Source organism: Myiozetetes cayanensis, unplaced genomic scaffold, assembly GCF_022539395.1.
Source record: "Myiozetetes cayanensis isolate MyiCay16 unplaced genomic scaffold, myiCay2020 scf22, whole genome shotgun sequence".
NCBI classification, from domain to species: Eukaryota; Metazoa; Chordata; class Aves; order Passeriformes; family Tyrannidae; genus Myiozetetes; species Myiozetetes cayanensis.
The window spans coordinates 8,371,765-8,385,797 of NW_026087434.1; the positions used below are offsets into that span (position 1 = coordinate 8,371,765).

The window sequence follows — 14,033 nt, forward strand, 5'->3', positions numbered from 1 at the left end:
TGGAGTATAAATTACAGTGGATTTAAATGAGGAACTCTCCAAGGTCTTACACCCTGCAACATTTAAACGGGTTTGATGACTGTGCTCAGCTTACAGCTGTGCTTCAGAATAAAGGCCAAATTCAGCTAACTGCCTCATTTTCTCCCATTCACACACAGCACCTTCCCAGCTGCAGTGATGTGGGGAAGGGACTGAAAACCACATGATTATTCCATCGACTCAGAGAACTTCACCAACGTGTAGTGGCAGAGGTCTGCACTGGTACCTGATGTGATTACAAGTGTCTTTTCCTATTTAAAGCAAACATCTCCCTGTTGCAGGGAGATCACCTCCACACTGGCAGCACTGAGAGCCTTTGCCTCCCAGCCACATCCCAGGGCTGGGCAGCTGGAAGGCAAACCTTGGTACAAGCTGGGTTTGGTCAGAGCAGCAGGTGCTCAGTTCCAGCTCTGTGGAAAACACAGCAGGACGTGGCTTCTGCTGAAAGCTTTTCAGAGCCTTCTCTCTGTCGAGGTAGAGCACCTTGAAACACAAACACAGGCTCTTAAGTCCTGAAGGAACTGCTGCCAGGAGACATTTGCTGCTGGCCAGTGGTGAAAGCAGACAACAGTTACCTTGTACCCCGTTCACATTTCTCACGAGTAACTGTGTAAGCATTTTCTAATTCAGGTCTTAAGATTCCTAAATAACACCTAGTGAGCTTCAATACAAGCATGTTGAAGGAACTCTCAGCTCTTTACAATTTTGTTCTTGTACTGACATGCTGATGCTGACATGATGGAGTTTTACTTCTAGACAGAATATGATGACTTAGAGAGGTAGCTTTGACTTCAAAAAATACCTTGAAAAGTTATTATTTTAGCTCTTTGTGAAATCATTGGTCAGAACAGAGGATGCCACACACCTGGAGTAAAACATGGTACAAGTCAAACATGGAATCTATCCCAGCTATCTTAAAAAAATTATTATTTAGCACTTCGGTATTTCAAGTGAGGAAATACTAAACAACTCTAGGCTACCACGGTGTTTGACATCAGACTTTTCCCTACCTAAAGTAAGAGATGTCTGTCCTTGCTTCCTTTCTAAACACACAGTTAAAATAGTAAACATTGAGGTCTAGGAAAAGGTTATTCTGTCCTGGGGTAGTGAATGCCCAGAAGGGAAGCAGAACAGGGTTAATCTAGAACATCCCACAGACAGTGAATCATCAGCATGATCACTCTTCCCTTTGCTATTCATGGCTCCTCAGCCAGTCCCAGGGAATTAAAACAATGTTACAGATTAAACAAGCTGATCTTCCAAATTCCAAGACAGCTACTCAGACTTAAATTTCCATGGGTATCTAATGGCAAGTCAGTAGTAGAGAATATAAAAGTGCCACTACTCTGCATCACCTAATTGCATACATTAAGCTGCTTAAAAACCGATTTAGCAATATATTCAGTCATAACATTTCAAGACAAACCTCAAAGCATTGCTTCAGGAGTTACAAATCCAACTCCTCTACACTTCATGTACTGTACCTGCAGCAGATGTTTGCAGCAAGAGGCTGTTTGCATCTGCATCTCCGCTTCACTAATGGGAAAGCAATTATTTCATACTGATCCATCAATAAATAATTATTCCTAGGCAAGTTTGTCAGTGGCGAACTGACAAAGTTCAAAAGCCAGCAGTGTCCACGTGCAGGAATTAAGGCAGAAGAGCAACTGAAACAGAATTTGCTTTGGACTCTACAACAGCAATTCTTGGAACGTGGGTCTTGAAGCAGTTTAGCACTAAATGAGGTGCATTAAGACACATTCCTCCCATTGCAAATTGTAGAGAAATGCCCAGGCCGAGGTTGTGAGGGATTTCTTTTTCTGCAGAACAAGCAGAGTGTTTTCCAGATGTGTGAAAGCCTCTGCTTGCTGCAGCTCATGATGACTATTAGTATTTATCCTGTGGTTCATCTGCATCACTCGCCTCTGTTTCGCTGCTCTGAGAGAAATCTTGTGGGCTTTCTACTCTGTGCAGCTCCAGAAAACTAGTGATGAGTTTGGCAACTGCTTCCACATCACTGTGGAGAGGAAGAAACAATGGAAGAGTTAGTGGAACTGTGGTGCTGACAAGACAAGATCAAGCACACTAATTCTTGGGAGTAACTGCTCTACAAGACACAGATCAGAATTGACAGCATCACACACCAAGCCATTACTTCCACATCAGAACAAATCAATCCTTTCCCCAGTTCCTGCTGCAAGGGTCCTTATTATCAATGCTTAAAACAAATCCCCTGTTAACTGAATGTTAATACACTGAATGTTTGCAAAACAGGATGAATCCCCTCTGCCATTGTACAGCTGAGGAAGGCAAGTCCAGCAGACAGAGCAGGACTAAAGGGATCTTAGATATCTAAATGTGATCCTGATAGATGGTGTTACCCAAACATCTACAACAGAAAACCTTTAAGGTTTAAAAGGTTTCCAAACTGAGTAACACAAGGTCACAGCAGCAAGTCTGAAAGCTGAGCTCAGGCTCAATGACTGGCATTTCCCACCTCACTCAATGTAATTTAACAGGTCCCCAGCTCACCTTCTGCAGCCCAGCACGGCACTCTGGGTCAGGGGGTGGGAGAATCCAGTGACAAAGCGCAGCACCACCAGGTAACCCTTCCCAAAGTAGCGCACGGTCTCCTCCTCCACGTTCACATCCCGGATCTCGCTCAGCAGAGCCACCACTGCAAACACACGTGGAGAACAGGGCAGGCTGTCAGTGGGGATGGAACCCTCAGCACTGAGGGACCTGGTTCATGGAACCCAAAAGAAATGTTTATATCACCAAATATTACAAAATAACCTCTCAGGAAGAGATGTGCTCACACCTTCTAAAGAGAAGCTGAGAAACATTAAACATCCTGCTCTCCACATCTCTCATCTTCCACCTCCAAACTGAACGGCTTAAAAACCAGGTCAGCTTAAGGATGTTCCAGATGTTGCCAAGTTTTCTAAGCACATTGAGAGGTGCTTTGAATAAAAGTTCTGACATGGAAGAGGATCCTACTTTAGTTTGCAACAAAACTCCTGACTACACTGCAGGTTCTGTTAATCCAACAGCAAGCCCAAAAGACATCAGGTACTGCATTAAACTGAGCCCACTGAATAAGCTGCTTTAATTGCATATTATATATCTGCAGGATGCAACATTTCTGCTTGCATAGATCTAAATGTTTGCCTGCTACCAAAAGCAGATTAGATTACAGAATCTCAACTTCTGGATGCAAAAATGAAGTTTTTCCACCAGTCCCACCTGCCAAGCAGGGTGATCAAGGGAAAGGTCAACCTGCACGTTAGCATCCCAAAGGAATGGCTAAGATTGCTCTGGAAAACAATGTGCAAGCCCAGCTACCTTGGATTAAAATAATTAACAAGATGCATTCAGCACATGCAAAAAGCATTTGGGCCCTGAGAGGCAGATTGTTACATCTGCTGCTTGGGAACAAAGCAGATCTGGAAGCAGATGCAACTTAATTGGAGTACAGAACTCCAGAGAAGCCATTAAACGGGCACACATCCATTCCTTCTGCTGCTCACATCTTCCACCAGATGCTGCTTTCTCACCTTGTTCATGGCCTCCTTTGGACAAAGTCAGTATTTTTTTGTACAGATTGAATGTTTTTAGGCAGACTGTTCCCTTGTTCTTATCAAATACAGCTTCCTGTAAAATTGAGAAAGAAAAAACACGATTTTCTTCAACACACCATCAATAGCTATGCTTCAATGTAAAATAAAAATAGTTCTGTGGGAAAATAACTCAGTTACACAGAAAAATACATAGTTAGTTTAGAGATATTCCTCTATTATTATTAGACTGTGAAAATCACAGTCTTGCTCTTGGTTTTAACAGACTTTACCATATCTCGTGTTACTTCTAGAGGGGAGTTAAAACTGGGTTCTTTGCCCCTCTCGCCACATTCCTTGTGTCATAAAAACTTTGCATGGAATCAAATGTGAACACTAACTTTGTAACTCCTGTAATTTTCACTTCTGGTATCTGCACTTGGCATTCCAGAGCTGTGCTCTGTGGGCCAGGCTTACACCAGATTCCAAATATCCCTGACAGTCCATGAAGAGAGGATGTCTTGTGTGTGAGTTGCACATTCTAATCCAACTCAGCTCAGCAGGGTGACAATCCTATATAATGGCTTATTGCTCTCATTATAAACCAGCTTACACCATTCTTGTCCCAGAGGAAAACAGATGAGCATCCTGGAGGGTCAGAGCTCCCCTATTTAATGTTCTGTCATTGGCTGGAAGGGCAAGTACAAAAGCATGTGGTGGCAGCTGAATGTGCTGGTCATTCACTCTCTCTTATATAAGACACAAAACATTTTGGGGCAAGTCTCCCCTTAAAAATACCCATGTTTAGCTTCATGTTTTCATGCTTAAATAGTCAATAAATTACTGCCCTAATTCTAGTCCCAGTATAGCAACCCCAGAGGGTTTCCCCAAAACCAAACTGGTCTGTTTGGACTGAGCAAGCGTGTGGGGCTGCTGGAACCAGCATCTGCCCACTGCTTCTTACTCCCACCACCTCATTTCTGAGTTCAGCATCTTACCTCCCACTGCTCCAGGTTCTGTGCTGCCACAAAGAAACACCCAGCCATATAGAAGAGCTTCCATGCCAAGCTGTCTGAACAATGCAAAAAATACACAAATTTAACTCTTTTTTCTCCCTCTTCCTTGGTATTCAAGCAGTTCTAAAAGCAGCAGCATGTTCCTTTTAAAGGTAATAAAAGGGAAAAAAGGTTTCTCTGGAGGAACATTTTTGCCTTTAGTTGTACTACAAACTATTTTACAGCTCTCTCTCAGGATGAAAATAGAGAAATTCTTCACATTTTTCAGAGATTTCATTCACACTGGGCTTCAAACCACATAGAATTATAAGCATGTGTTATTATTGGCAAGGTTGTAACATTGCAGCTTCCTCTTCTCTAAAAACAAAGGCATCTTAAAAGGCATCCACAGAACTGCCAACCACCAAATATTTGTGCTGCAGAGGACAAGGGTAAAGGGACAATGAAAATCCACTGAAGCAAAAGGAAGCAGTTGGCCCTCCTGACAAACAAACATTTGCATTTCACGTCCTGGAAATGTTTACATACAGCAGCCTGAGCAGTTTGCTTACTCAGGTTTTTATGTGAGGGCAGAGTAGAACCGTGCTCAGGATGGGTTCAGAAGACTTGGTTGCAATGTCTTAAAATAAACAAGGCTGGTTTAGCTGGTGGCTCAAGCAGCTTTCACTGGATTCTGCTCGTTCATTAACAATACATGGATTGCATTGGCAGCGTATTCCTACACACCATTAAGTTTTAAAATTTGATGTTAACAGGATGCAGCAGGAGAATGACAGGGCAGCTGCCAGGATAAATCCCAGAGCTGGAAGGAGAGCTGGCATTTGGTGCAGTCTGCTCTCCTGCAGGGGGGGAAGCAGCAGGAGCTGTCTGAGCTCTGAAGGTGTCTGAGTAAGCTCTGCCAGTGACGATGTGACAGTTTCCAGAGAAACAGGGCCCTTCTGTCAAAGGCAAAGGAATCGTTTCATTACAGGGGCAAAGAATTACTGTGTGAGTCTTCCCAGGAGAGCTGTGAGGACCAGCTAATCACATTTACAAATCACACACAGTACTAAATAGCATTATTAGAAATACTCTTGTAAATGGAAAGGGAGGTTGAGTAAGAAATAGAGCATTAAAGCCCAGTAAGTCATACAGGCAACAATTAGTATTGATTTTAACATTCATGTCACAAAGTGGGACAGGTACCTCCACTGCCTGTGTAAGGCCAGGCAGAAGCTGCACAGGAGTCATCAGCATGAAAAACAGATCAACAGGAAAGAAATAATTCTTCCCAAAAAAATGATAGGCCATTACCTGCACTGTAATAAGCAGCAGCCAAACCTATGGAGGCTATTCCTAGGAGGAAAGAGGGGAGAATTAGAACAAAAAAATATCTAAAATTCCCTGATGAAAAACATCACTTCTCAAAAAAGGGACGAATGTGACTGCAATGTAAATCACTGAAATATATGAAAGTCAGGGTTTTTTTCCCTAAACTCAGTATAAAAAAATCTTGCATTCTGCAAAGGCACTACAAGCACAGGGGCTGAGTCAGAAATAAAAATGCCGTGACACGACTGGGCCCAGAGCCTGGGAGGGAGTCAGTGTAACCATTACACCACACTTCCTCTCAGCACAGCACAACTTGGAGCCTGCTGACACAAACACTGCAGCCCTTATTTGTCCTTTTAAGTGCCCTGTGGAGCCAAAAGAAAACTTCTGCAATTAAGTTGTGTCAGAAGCTGCCAGCTCCTTTCTCCCAGGGAGGGGGAAGCAGCTGAAGAGTCCCTCGTGTCCCAGAGGCTGCAACTGCAAAGATCTTGGCTCAGCATCACTGAAAGCAACGACAACCTTGCGGTGTCACTCAGCTGGAAAGCAGGATATGTCACATTTTCCCCACCAGCTCCCTCAGTAGAGCCCTCAGTAGTTTATTTTTCCTGTATATTAGTGTTTATAAAGATGCCTTTCAGAGCATCCTGTATGACTTCCCATTTCATACACAGCATCGTTAAGAGTTCACCACCAACCAGAGGTTGGTGGTGAACTCTTAACGATGCTGTGTATGAATCCATGATGCAATCCCAGCTGTGTATGAACCCATGAACCAACCCCAGCACGGCCACGCTGCAGTTTTCCATTTCTGAAAACTGAGATGTTTTTCAGCCTAAGGATGCAGCCCCTTCAGAAGCTTCCCATTTATATTCCTGCTCTTGATCTTTCAGGACTCCCTTGAGATTCTGTCCACGAGCCCCTGAGGTTCTGCAGATGAGCAGGCTGAGAAATGAGCCGTGTCACAGCCACGCTGAGGAGAATTCAGACTCGTTCAGTGGCTGAGCTAAAGGGAGAGTTCAAAGCATGATCATTCCTCTTCTGGAAAGAGGAGATGAGATGAGCAGAGGAGCACTGTGGTCTTACCAACACAGAGGGACCAGGAGCGGATGCCAGGTGACCTCTTCAGATGGAGGTGGGAACTCGTGCGGTTTTCAACCAACATGTACATCTTCCAAAGAAACTCCCAACAGCCCAGCGTGACTCATGAAACCTCACTGGCCAAACAAAACAAAAATAAAGTAACAGCTTTAAATCATTGAAAACTCCACTCCTGTCCCTTCCTAGCACTTTCTCAAGATTTATCAAGTCTTAATCTACATTATACAAGATGGCCAGGGGAAGAACACAGTCTTTTTGCACAGGAAGAGCAATGTGCACACTTGAAACAACCACAAGGAAAAACTGTTACAGGGAGAGTTGCATAACAACAACAGGAATCTGAACTCTTGGAGAAACTTCTCCTTTTGGGTGGAAGAGTCACTTCCTTTCTATCACAGCCAGATTCCAGAAGAAAAGTGTGGAAAACAAGAATCAGGACCAATGTTGTTGCTAATTCACACAGCCCTTCAAACAAATAAAACAAGAGCAATGGAAAGCTCTTGGACAGCACTTTTCCTGTCAGCTGAAAGGGCTGTGTGAAGGACTAGTCTGGGAGCTGGGGTAGGTCAGTGCTGCCTCCTGCACCTCTGACATCAGGTCTCTCAGCCCTGGAGACACACCAGGAGGGGGTCACAGCCACAGCCAGGCAGTGCCAGTGTCCCACAATGCCAGATGGCATTCCCATCTTCTAATCCAACTCAAGAATACAACCAGGAGCTTCCCAACAAGTGTATTTGTCTGTCCTCAACACCACCACGTCTCCAGCCTAGGCAGAAACGAACAGTGGAGATTAAAAAGGCAGGTACTAACTAAAACCAGAGCTGGGCAATCCCATGCAGCGTTTTCACTAAGTTTTTGCTACTTAGAGCATAAAATCATGGAGTCACTTAGGTTGGAAAAGACCTTTAAGATCATGAAGACCAACCACTAAGCCAGCACTGCCCAGTCCACCACCAAACCACATCCTTAAGCACCAGGCCCACCAGGGGTGGTGACTCCACCACCTCCCTGGGCAGCCTGTCCCCCAGAACCAGCTGCAGGAGGTTGGCATGAAGCTGCTGTTAGCTGCCCATGATAACAGGTTTCCAGAAGAATGCCAGCATTCAGCAGGTTTTCAGTAACCATGAGAAACACGTAGAGAGCAGGCCCAAGCACATCCAGGTTCTCACAAAAGAAAAGTATGTGATTTTCAGTCCTTGGATACAACATGACACTCCTGCAGTTCTGCTCTATTTTGGACACAAAGCTCCAGGGGAGAGGATTTAGCCAAGCCCTTTCAGTTAAACCAAAAGCACCCATGCCTTTGATTTTAATCTCTTAGCAACGCATCTGAGAGCATCTGAAACCGAAAGAGCCAAAACCACTTATGCCTGAGACACACTCTCATCTCCTCCGGATGTCAAGCATCAAATTTTAATTTTCAAATGACTCCTGCGAGTTGCTCTCAATGTACCGGAAAAATATCTCTGCACTTACAACTCCTGCCTGCAGCCTAAAAGATATCTAAAGGTTATCAAACGCACAGAGATCACTGCAGAAATCTGGGTGTATTTCACAGATATTACACCCTATTTATAATTCACATGAGTAAAATCCACTAATGCAAACTTTGATATCTCCCCCCCATATTCATTGAGTGAAGTCGTTAATCATTAACCATATTCATTAACCATGTAAATGAGTCTTGACATAATGTTGGATACTCAGCATCAATGGAATTGTCTCTCACAGGTTGCTGTTTGCAAGAGAGGGGCCCCACGGGATAAAAAGCACCAAAGCAGCTTCTTAAATTTACATTTAATAAATAAATCATAAACGTGGTTTTAAGCAAATACAAAAGTTTAACTATGAAAATTTTATGATTACAGACAAAGAGGTGTTTTTGAGCTGCTGTTTCAATTCAGTGCAATTTCAAAACCTCAATTTTGCTTGAATTTGTTGGGTTTGCCATTAAACCGATCTCCAGCACCAAAATAAACATTCATACGCTTCCTCCAAGCCCTGGGCTGAGGGCGAGCCAGCAAAAGCCATGGAAAGGAGCACCTGGAAAGCTTCACCGCCAATATCCATCAGGTCAGGGCCACACATCAGGCGAATTTTCTTTACAGAGCTCGTTTTTCTTCACCTCCCAGTCCTGCACCTGCTCCCCCCACCCACGGCGTGAGGGAGGCATGGGGGGACCCTCCCCACACAGAGACCAGCGCTGCCCAAACCCACCCAACGCGCGGGTTTTCTTCCCCCACGCACCCGTAACCGAGGCCCCGCTTCCTCTCCCCCCGAGCCCGCGGTACCTGCCCGGCTCCGGCCGCGCTCTGAGGGACCCGCGGCCGCCGCGGCTCCCGCGCCCTCACACAGAGCCCGCCTCAGGGAGGGCGGGCGCGCCCGCCGCCATTTTGAGTGCGGGCAAAGGACGGGCACGCGAACCGCCCCCCCCGGCGGGGCGAGGGCAGCGCCAAGATGGCGGCGCGCTGCCAGCACTCAACATGGCGCCCGTGCCCGGGGAGGCTGCCGGAGTAAGAGTGTCGGTGTTTCTGTGGTTATATTGCCTTAGCGGTGCTAAAAACGAGGGGAAGGCTCATGCGTTGGCGGAGGAGACGAGTGCAGTGATGTAGGGCGAGGCTGGGTGTGCGGGAGAGCCTTGCTGGGCACAGTTTGATAGACGTGGGTGAGGTGGACACGGCCCCGTGTGTGAGGGGCTCAGGGAGCACCGCTGAAAAGAGTCTGGCACCATCCTCTTGGCAACCCTTGGAGATATTTATATGCATTGATGAGATCCTTCTTGGTCTTCTCCAGACTAACCAGGCCCAGCTCCCGCAGTCTCTCCTCAGAGAGATGCTCCAGACCCCTCATCATCTCTTTAGCTCACAACCCTCTCCAGTAGCTCCTTGTCTTTCTTGTAGTGGCTTCTACACCTGGTAATACTTCTTATCTCTGTATACGGGCAGGAGGCTGCAGGAGGATGAGGGTTTTAGTGGTTTCTCAGTGTCACAAAGTTGTCTCAGTGGCTGCTCAGGGAAGTCCCACAGTGGGACCTGGATTCCCACTGAACGGACTGCTTAAAGTTTCCCAGTCTTCCAAATGTGACTCTTGATATTTGTGAAAGGTTTTGCGCCTGCTGGTGGTTTTTTTCATTTTTTCCACTAGTGAATTGTATCTGTTGCCAATATGTTGTTTTATTCCAAGTTCAGTAATACTTGGTATTTTTAAGCCTTAGCTTTCAGCTTTGATAGCTATGGTGGTGATGATAATTAAATGCAAGGCGTTTTTGTATGGCTTTTATAATTGTAAACAGAATCCTCAAAAAAATCATGTCATTGTTCAAAAAAATCTCAGGAGGATTTGCAAAGCTGAATTTATCAGATAACCCTAAGATTATCACTGATAATAATAATCAGTGATAATCTTAGGGTTCAACACTGGTGTCATTACTTTTGTGAACTGTGTATCAGCTAAAGGACTGGGTTTGAAAATCTCTTGTTTGGAGAGGAAAGTTTCTGGCTCATTTGAAATACTGAGTGGCTTTCCTGTCGAGAACAAGTAGGCTACATTTGGAAAATCCTTTGTGTTTCAGTTATTTTTCCACCATTCTCATGGAAAAAGCTGTTCCTGTTCAATCCATTACAGCAACTGCTCACGGCAGGCAGAAGGGCTGAAGTGCAAACATCTGTAGTTTCGCTTAACTTCTTAAAATCCTGTTATGTAAGTTGGTGTATAACTTCACCTACAAATGGTATTTGGTCCTCTCTCCGTTGCACAGGAATGTCCTTCCTGGATAACATCTGATACCAACTGATCTGCATTTTTTGTGTAATTCTGTTAATGGGAAAAGGCACTGAGGAACTGCAAGAATGAATTGGCCTCCCTGTGAGTCACGAGGTACCAGCTGCTGGGTTTGGATGGAAAATAGGAAGTAATAAGTATCACGTGTGCTCAACCCAAACAAGCAGCTGACTGAGTCTTCTGGGAAGAAATTTATGTCTAATCAGTTGTCAATCAGCAACTGGTTTCCCTGGAAACCAAATATTAAGCCATTTTGAGTGATACAAAACAAAAGACTTCTTGTGTCTAGAGCAGAGCGAAATAAGTAAGAAATTCATCTGTCCCCTGCACTCAGCATAGACCACACAACACATCACTTTGTTTTAATCTTGTTACTAAGTGCAAAAATATTGCAATTCTGCACTTCTCCAGTTCTGCAAAGGCCATGGGCAGATAACCTGATATGACTTAGGTTAATTATGAAGTTAGAGAGAAATTATTTCAACCACGGGAAATGCCACGCACACGCTCAAAACTGGAATGTGGCAAAGATCCTTGTGAGCTTCTGCTATCTGCTAATGATTCTTACAGCATTTTTTCATAAAATGCACATTTTGAAGCAGGTGAGTGGTGTTATGCCTGCCGAATAAAAAAAGGGAGACGAAACACATTTTAAAAGCCCGATCTTGGGCTTGAAGAACAGCATGAATTCCACAACGTGTTGCTGCAGAAACAAAAACTATTTGCCAAAATAAACATTCGGGAATATGTAATTGACTATTTGTAGACTTCTTGCTCGATAATATAAAAATAGATTCCCTGGAAGTATAGAAATGCAATTTGTGGAGTAAATCCACTTGTAACTGTTAATTCACTGATCTAAGCCCCAGAACATGCAAATATAACAGAACTGGCCTTTATTTTGCATTAGTTTGACACTCCTGTATTTCTGGTCCTTTTTCAGCCCATTCTCCTAAATATTCCTTTCTACCTCCTTACACTTCTTTTTTTTTTCCCCGTCCAAGGTCTTACACTTAGAGATTCAGCTGTGCAATCAGCATGTGATCTCATCAGTATGCCAGGAGAAATTCCCAGAGCACCTGACCCTCAGCAGTTGTTTGGAAGCACCCCCAGCCCAGGGTTGTTTTGTGGCGGGACGGAATTGGCTGCGAGTCCCGGTAGAAATGAGCTCATCCCAAGGAGTGAGCTGTGCCTGGGGTCCCCTGACCTCTGTGGGAACAGTGTGTGTGCAGCCTGCAGAGCACTGATTTCATGGAGTACGTATTTACCAGCTGCAGCCAGGATTTAGTGCCCAGTTCTGAGTGCTGCCTGTGCTGTCACCGAGGTGAGGAGGCATTCACAGCTGGCAGTGCCTGCAGGACTGATGTTCAGCCTGTAACACTTTCTTCAGTCGCTTGCAACAATTTGTTTTCACAGGAAAATACTTATTTCTCCATTTTATTCAGGTTGTAAATCAGGCACAGGGAGAAATGTTACATGGAGGGATGGAGGCCAAATACATCAAGAGTGGCCCTAAAAGCAAGTAATGCCTTTAAGTGCTGCCTACTGTTGCCATAGGAAAGCTTTTAGGGGGTGAGGTTTTTGGGAAGTAGCTTTGCAAAGGTGGTAACTGTTACCTCCCCAGGGCACATTAAAGCAGGATGGTGCTCTCTTGTCTCAGGTTGTCAGGCCTCGTGTGAGGGTGGGTCAGGGATCTGGTATCCTGTGGGAAAGTGGCATCCATAGCTAATGGAAAGCAGAGGGTGCTCTTGGCAATAAAGTACACGGGACATGTAATTATCTAATGATTACACAAGTATGATCTTATACTGTGCAATGAAACAGAGACTCTTTGCACACCCTTCAGTGTGTATCAGTTTTTGCTCTTTTTGCTTGAATCCTTACATTGAAAATAATTCAGTCCAGGTATTCCTAAGCCAGAGGATGAAATAGGGATACTTAAGGTTTGTACCTAAGATGTCTTTAATATTTCTGCAGATGTTTCCATTTCCATGCAGTTATCTGGCTTTCATTGTGAATATGAAGAAATATGGGGGGAAATTTAATCTACTGCCCTTTGATGATGTGCAGAAGCACAACCAGTGCTGTAATAGATGAGTAAATTGGTTGCCCAGAGAGGCTGTAGATCCCCATCCCTGGAAGTGTCCAAGGCCAGGTTGGACAGAGATTGGAGTAACCTGGTCTAGTGGAAGGTGTCCCTGTCCCAGGTGTCCCATGGCAGGGGGTTGGAACAAGATGCCCTTCAAAAGTCCCTTCCAACCCAAACTGTTCTGTGATTTTGTGAAATAAAAAATACTTCAAATACGATCTGCCCAGTTACAGCAACATCCAAAGCTGTTGTGTCTTTTGAAGAATCACAATATCAATTTTGGATAATAAATATAAGCATAATCATCAAAATGTGAAACAGAAGGATTTTAGCAACACATTCCTAATTTAGAACTTTCTTCTGTGCTTTCTCCATATTGCTCAATGCAACTATGGCTGTTGTATCCAGGTGGAATAAGCTGGGAGGTTTGCACAGCTTTTTAGTGTGAAAATACTCATTCAAAGGAACAGGAAAGAAGATGTCAAACAATTCTGCATTCCAGCGTGGAATTGCTAGGAAATGCAAATTCTTAGGTCGAATAAGGATTGCTCTGGAATGGTTGTGGTGCTTTTAAAAAGCTTGGTTAATATGCTAATGTGAAATATGAGAGTGTTTTGAATGAAGAGGACGGAGACACAGAAAATGATTACCAAAGCTATTACAGGTTCTACCTCAAGCCAGGATTAGTGATATGTTCCAGGGTATATGTAAATCATCAGCAGCTTATTTTTCTTTAAATGGGCAGTAAGAAAATGTTTCTGTTTGCTTTCACTATGGTAAAGGTAAGGAGTTCTTGGTTTCTTTGACCTCAATGACAACTCACCTGTAGCCTGTAAATTAAAGAATAAAAGCCCACATTATTTTTACATTCTTCTCGGAGATTATCTTTAGTATCCTTAAAACGACAGAAGTGGTTAGAGCTGTGTCCCTGGGTGACAAACCCCTGTGGCTGTGCCTGTCTCCAGCCCTTGTGCCCAAAACCTGTCTGTGGATTAAGGCGTTGGAGCTCCCTGTAACAGGAGGGGATTTCCCGGGGGCTCTGGGTAAAGGAAAGTTGCAGTTCAGGCAGGAAATTGCACGTTCGTTGGAAGTTCTGCGGTTTGATTTGTATAATGTCATTTTACAGCGGAAAAACTTCCCTGC

The 14,033-nt window shown here is 44.3% G+C and overlaps 1 protein-coding gene across 2 annotated transcripts; it reads right to left on the reverse strand.

Annotated features, from left to right (window-relative positions):
* Positions 1 to 838: 838 nt before the first annotated feature.
* LOC126641854 (cytochrome b-245 chaperone 1) lies at positions 839 to 9,431 on the reverse strand. Of its 2 annotated transcripts, none has more exons than XM_050318966.1 (7): positions 9,313 to 9,431; positions 7,007 to 7,137; positions 5,906 to 5,947; positions 4,595 to 4,668; positions 3,597 to 3,693; positions 2,572 to 2,716; positions 839 to 2,056 (listed from the first exon to the last, which is right to left on the reverse strand). In XM_050318966.1, exons 2-7 carry the CDS (start codon positions 7,089 to 7,091, stop codon positions 1,927 to 1,929), a joined length of 573 nt encoding a protein of 190 aa, XP_050174923.1. In that variant the 5' UTR covers positions 7,092 to 7,137; positions 9,313 to 9,431; the 3' UTR covers positions 839 to 1,926. The 2 variants fall into 2 exon arrangements, with proteins under 2 accessions (XP_050174923.1, XP_050174924.1); XM_050318967.1 differs by lacking the exon at positions 9,313 to 9,431 and adding an exon at positions 9,269 to 9,290.
* Positions 9,432 to 14,033: the final 4,602 nt, after the last annotated feature.